The 6,653-nt window shown below is 37.5% G+C and overlaps 1 protein-coding gene and 1 long non-coding RNA gene across 2 annotated transcripts in view; one reads left to right on the top strand and one right to left on the bottom strand.

Moving 5' to 3' along the window:
- Positions 1-6: 6 nt before the first annotated feature.
- The window catches only part of LOC128248120 (uncharacterized), a 27,675-nt gene continuing 21,028 nt past the window's right edge, over positions 7-6,653 (top strand). Inside the window, exon 1 of the long non-coding RNA XR_008264391.1 lies at positions 7-476. This is a non-coding gene — a long non-coding RNA (uncharacterized LOC128248120). The remainder of the gene's footprint in view (positions 477-6,653) is intronic.
- On the bottom strand, positions 859-3,243 carry LOC106876420 (neutral and basic amino acid transport protein rBAT). The gene has a single exon (XM_014924967.2). It carries the CDS (start codon positions 3,094-3,096, stop codon positions 1,186-1,188), a length of 1,911 nt encoding a protein of 636 aa, XP_014780453.1. The 5' UTR covers positions 3,097-3,243; the 3' UTR covers positions 859-1,185.

Raw genomic sequence — 6,653 nt, 5'->3', positions numbered from 1 at the left:
TTGTTAAAAATGAAACTACTAGTAACGAAGTAAATAAAAATAATAACTTGGCTCTCTTGAAATACCGAAACGAATATGTAAGTGCTTTAAAATACTTTTTGTTCGTATTAATTTGTAGGTGCTTAATCCAAAATGGGGGGGGGTGAAATGAAGGATTTCAAATTTGGAACTTCTACACTTCTGTCTCTATAGGATTACAGTACAGGATTACTTTTGACCTTTCTTAATAGTTGATGAGACAGGTAAATTCTGCTACGTGGGTTCGTTTCGTTAATTCCGGAAATCCAAGTTTGCATGACCACTAACAAAGTTTGTAATGACTACAGAGGTTACTTTTTACGACTGTACAACAAATTGAATAGCGACGAATATATAAAGTGTGAGGGATTGAAGTTCTGATCGAAGTACATCATATAACCAGCAATAAGGCTTCAACTCAAAATTATTTTGGAAAAATTTCATTTTCTATCAAGCACGTAAGTTCTTTTTCTTTTTTCTTTTTGAATTTCTGAAAATTCCCTGTACCTATATTAGAAAGTTAAGAAACACACACACGTAAAAATACGGTAAATTTTCAGATTAACACCCGCACGATTTTCACTAGGGTATTAGGGTTACGGTTTTAGGGTCAGGGTTAGGGTTAAGGACGGAATTCCCTAACCCTAATCGTAACTCTGACCCTAAAGCTCTAACCAACACCCTAGTGAAAATCGTGCGGGTGTTAATCTGAAAATTTACCAAAAATACAATTACAAAGTTGTTTAGAGGAAAATACGTCTTGAAAACGTAATTAAATGAGGAATGTAAAACAACCAACTATGCAAATTTCAGCAAAACCAACAAATTACAACAAAAATGTTTTGCATTGATCAAGCTATTTATTTGTTACGAGGGTCTTTTCTGTGTTTTTGTTTATTCGTTACACGAAAGCAATCTTTAAGTCTATTTGCACATTTAACGTGTTTGGTTCTACGGTTTTTGTTCGAGTTTTTAAATGCCATGAAATGCAAGTTACAACAGGGGGAGGTAACTATTCCCTTATTGGGACGGTGACACAATTGCTTTATCAATTATGGGACACTTCTTTTAAATAATGTTAATGTCATGTTGAAAATAATTTTGGAAACATACCTATATAATTAATGAAGTTTGCCAGAGATAAATGCTTGTAACTTTAGAGAGAACTTATTTCGCAAACTTGAATACAATAGCTTCATGCTTATGTAAGCTAACAGGTGCTGTATTAAGGTTGATAGTCATCCCGACTTTGAATTTAGGCTGCTCGGGTATGCTGTGGTACACAACTTCGGCATTATCCAAGGATACATCTTCAATAAAACTACTGAAATGAATTGTATGCTTGTGTGAGCCGAGATTAACGACTACCAAAAAACTTGGGAAACCCTTCGCCATACGAAGGAAGCTGATAATATTCTTATTTGTGAAACTCCGCACAAATTTCCCCCATTGGAACGAGAAATTGCTTCGTAGAAGATTTAGATCAGAGAAGGCCTTCAGAGGAGGATATAAGTCTTTGTTGTTGTAAGCTGTTTGCGCTGCTACACTGTTGTTATTTAGTGATATTAACCATGGCGTAACATCACTGAACTCCTCGTTAGACGAGGACCATGACATAGGGGCACGATATTGGTAATATTTTATGTACTTGTTAGTCGGTTGGTCGCTGTTTAATCCATCGGTTGTTATATTCAGCAAATTTGCATCCCGCATGCCAATTTCGTCTCCATAGTGGCAGAATGCCGTCCCAGGCAAGAGCATCTGAAGAGTTAAGAGTGATTTTAAGTAATCGAAGGAATGTAAACGGCTCATGGGGCGAGACAATTTGTTGCTACTCAAAATCCAACCATTCCAATAGCTTTGGAGGTATTGGCTCGTAGAATTTATAGCATCTTGAATCGAAGCAGGGCTGTTAGATTCAGCAAGATTAGTTACACCAATAAAATGAAGGGCCTTTTCAGTCTCATCACCGTAGAATTCAACCGTTTCGTTACTATTGACGGGCATTGTACCAAACAAAAGTCTCTCTCGCCCCGGTTTATCTGAAAATTCATCTGCGATCACTCTCAGCTCTTTTAATAAATCTATTACCTGTCGACGTTCGAATACCAAAGATCCGTTAAAGGAAATCTCTTTAAAAGTAGTTTCTAAATCATTGATATGAAAGCCGCCAACACCGCGATCGAACCAAAAGCGTAGGTAATATTTCAGTTCTTTTCTTACTTCTTCGTTTTGTATATTCAAATTGGGCAAGTTTTCGTCGGTTACTGCTAAGTAATATTGATCCCGTTTGGAATCCAAGTACCAGACATCTTTCTCCGATGGTGGTAAGTTGTTCACCAAGTTTTTATCAGCCCAAATGTAATAATCGCTCATTTTTCCTTTCTTCTGACGGCTTTGAACAAACCATGCATGATCCGTGTGCGTGTTGAGTAGGATAAAATCAAGGATTATATGACGGCCAGTCTTCCTGAATCTCTTGATTGTTGAAAGTAAATCTGCTTCAGTTCCATACATGGGGTTAATAACGGTGTGGTTAAGTATTCCATAGCCAGAATCGTTGTATTTAGACTGAAAGATATTGTGCAGCCACAATGTTTTAACATGGATGGATTCCAAATATCCCTCTTTCTTTCGAATTCCTTCCAGATCACCGACACCATCGTGATTAGAATCACTGAAGGAGCGAGGAGATATTTCATATATTAAATCTTTCTGATACCATTTCAGGTCGGGACGATATGGACAGCGTGGAGCCAGAACAATAATTACAATGGCGACAACGAGCATCAAAACCCATCCAATCCAGAATATAATAAAAAGAATAAGACGAGCACGAATCCAAAACGGATCATTAGCGAATTTCATAAGTTCTTCTTTCGACAAGCCACCAAATTCTTCTGGCGATTTTATCAGGACGTTAACAGCGCCATCATCGTTAGCGCCATTAGCAATAAATTTAGTCTTGGAATCATCCAGATCAGTCTCTGTTGTTGCACCAGTGTCGGTCATACAAACTATAGTATCTTGTTTAGGCTGATTTTCCGTTTGTCCTTCCAAAGAGGCTTCGATAGTCATGGTGAAAATACCCCCGTGTTGACAAAGTGAAAAGGAATTATTTGTGCTTTCTCTGTCAGTGTTCAACAAGCGCACCTGCACACTCTACGGTCATACACTACAGTTATTGCATCAGAATATAACGGGTTTATATATGATCGCTGTAGCAATTCCCCCTACCTTCCTATTAACAACTAGTACTACTACTACTACTACTTTAGTTGCCGCTGAAAATGACTGCTAGACTCTCTTCCCGCCACTCACTTTATTCACCAGCTTCGAATGATAAACGTTTAACTAAACGCTCACCATTCTCTCTCTTTTTTTAAAGCTATTAGCTTGTTAATATTTGTTGATACTTTAAAAAAAAATCTAAATTATCTATTTTTCTATTGTGATGAGGGCTGTTGTTCTCCTGGGAGTTTAATTAACGAAAGTAAATTTATTCGGTTTACACGCCATATTCAGCCAGTGAAAGCGCCTACACGTGTCTCTCGACCTACTCGAAATTGTAGCCAAATTTCCTATATACACTACCGTCTTAAAAGAAGGGAAGGACACAGCTAATGTAGTCGTACATATATGGTCTGAAGCAAAGACGGGATGGTCGCGGTTGGAGTATCTTTAATCCTAGTTCTGCTCTTTCAGATTTAACCTTGGAATTACATAATGCATTTAATTAAAATACAAACTCTAAACCATTGTCATATCCTTCCATAATATAAGTTTTTACAAAAGACAAAGAAAAGGGGAAAAAAGGGAGGGAGAGAGACAAAAAAAAAAAAGAAAGAAAGACAACGATGCAGCTTCATATGTTTGTCATTTTCATTATTAGGTCGCTGACAGCAAATTCTTCTAATTTTAGAACAATTCCACGCATATTTCGGATGTTTATGAGTGTTTCTGAGGGGGTGAAAAGGAGTGAATATAGAATATATTGCCCTTTTTTAAACTTGTCCTACACTATGGCGAAGGAAGAATATATAAATGCAAAATAATTTATTTTGCCTGTTCGTTAATAAAGCGGGCGATTTTCGTTTGGAGGCGGTGTTTGTGATTAGTTTGAGAACCACTATTTTATAGGAATATTAAATCGACCCCAGTACTTAATTGGTACAAAAGTACAAATGGGCCCCGAAAGGAGATGATAGGTGGGGTGGTAGATACATCTTTTAATTGCCTTAATTTTCAAATATATTTTCAATTTTTAAGCTATATGTAAATCATCTAGTAAGATTAATTGCAGTCGAAATGTTTTCACATTCAAAGTAGTCTTTTAATGGTGATCATGTCGGCAGAATTTTTATTTAATTTTGTTGAATAATAGACGCGGGGCGGTTTTGAAAAGGCATTGGTAGAAAAAAAATTGATACTTTAAAAGAGTTTGTTACATAAACTGTCGATTTGTGCTGTGCAAAAGACGAAACCTTTCTGCACACAATAATTTAGTCTCCTACTTGTGTGAGAGAGATATGGGTATTGTCCACGTTACATGTTCATCACCGCCTCCGTCTTCTTATGTCCGGAAAGGCCTGGCAATCTTCCTCCAGTTAGTGACTATGGTGAAAGAGGATGCGTGGTAAACTACACATAATAGGGACACTTCGTTCTAAAACCAAGCCCACCGAACGAAGAGTAAATTTGTTAAATTTGTGCGAATATCCAACATGGTTCAATTGAATGGGCGTGTAGTCTGGAGAACGTGTACGAGGAGGCAGTCGCTCTTCGCGAACTAAATTTAGCTCCTTTTCTACATTTATTTCCTGCTTCTTTAGATGTAATTCTTAGTTTTCTTCTCTCAATTATATGTTTCAGTATACGCAGAACCCTGTTGGCGATTGTTTGTTTAGTCAACGTTCTTGCGATATTTTCAACATACATTTGTTAACGTACTATTAATTTCACCTTGGCAAACTAGCTAGCACGAAAGAACTTCGCATGAGTTTCTTTGAACTAGTTTTCTAGATACAGCTTCACTATAATCTCGAGTATATTTATCTATATATATATGTGTGTGTGTGTGCGTGTGTATATATATATATATATTAATAGTTATCACCAAGTCAACATGGCAGTCCAAAAAATAGGACGAATGCTGCCGTTGATTAGCTCCAAGAGGCCATCGCCTCTAGCAAGCTATGTGACACACGAACCTGGACAAATGCTAAGTTACAGGGATGTAAACACACCAACACCAGTTGTCAAAGACATGCACACACACACACGACAGGTTTCTTTCAGTTCCTGTCTATCAAATCCAAAGTCCAGGAAGATAACATTTGAAATCCCTCCAGTGGAGCTCAAAACGTACTATGGATGCAAGGAGACTGGACTTCAACAGTTCAGCAAACCCAGCCTTAAGTGTGGCAAACACCAAGATGCACAAATAAGTGCATGGGATATTGATGTTGCATGCAGGCTGCTGAAGACAGTGGAGGTTGGTGAGAAATTGCTCCCAGAATGGATAGGAATGAATGTCAGTATTCAGCACCATTCTTCTGACCAGTAAAATATCAACATTTATGCACATCAGTGTATGCACGCACACACACACGTGTGTGTATGTATGTATGAGTCTGTTGAGATGTTTTAGAAGAATAACATGTAATAACCTAATGATGTGCCTTTTTCACTCCTCTGACAAGATTTTGCCCAATAAAATGTTTTAATTACTGAATTTAATTCTTTTGGTGCAAAATCAAAACAGCTGCAAGAGAACATGTTGAATTTTTGCAGTTAATAAGTTATATAAATGCTATTTCTCCATTGTGTCCTGGCACGTGTAAGGACATTTGAGCGAGATCGTTGCCAGTGCCTCTGGACTGGCTCCCGTGCAGGTGGCACGTAAAAGACACCATTTTGAGCGTGGTCATTGCCAGTACCGCCTGACTGGCCTTCGTGCCGGTGGCACGTAAAAGCACCCACTACACACTCGGACTGGTTGGCATTAGGAAGGGCATCCAGCTGTAGAAACTCTGCCAAATCAGATTGGAGCCTGGTGTGACCACCTGGTTTACCAGTCGTCAGTCAAATCGTCCAACTCATGCTAGCATAGAAAGCGGACGTTAAATGATGATGATGATATATATATATATATATATATATATATATATATATATATATACTTTTACTCTTTTATTTGTTTCAGTCATTTGACTGGAGCACTGCCTTAAAGTGATTTTTACCCAAAGAAATCGACCCCAGGACTTATTCTTTGTAAACCTAGTACTTATTCTATCAGTTTCTTTTGTCAAACCACTAAGTTATGGAGATGTAAACACACCAACATCAGTTGTCAAGCAATAGTGGGGGGAACAAACAGACACAAAGACTCACTTGCATCAATATAAACAGAATAGGGGCAGCTGATGAAGGAAATATTCTCTATGTGGCCTGTTTGTTTTCTATGTTCTGTTTTTCATTTTGTCCACGTTTTTTCTTGTGACGTCCTGTACCCAGATATGCATCTATATATACATGTAGATGTAGGGATGTACATACATGCACATATATATGCATATACTCACATATTATTTGTATTATTATTATTATTATTATATATATATATATATATATAT

The sequence above is a fragment of the Octopus bimaculoides genome, chromosome 6, assembly GCF_001194135.2.
Source record: "Octopus bimaculoides isolate UCB-OBI-ISO-001 chromosome 6, ASM119413v2, whole genome shotgun sequence".
Lineage (NCBI taxonomy): Eukaryota > Metazoa > Mollusca > Cephalopoda > Octopoda > Octopodidae > Octopus > Octopus bimaculoides.
Note: the sequence above shows the minus strand (reverse complement) of the source record. Positions and strands in the feature narration are given on the sequence as shown.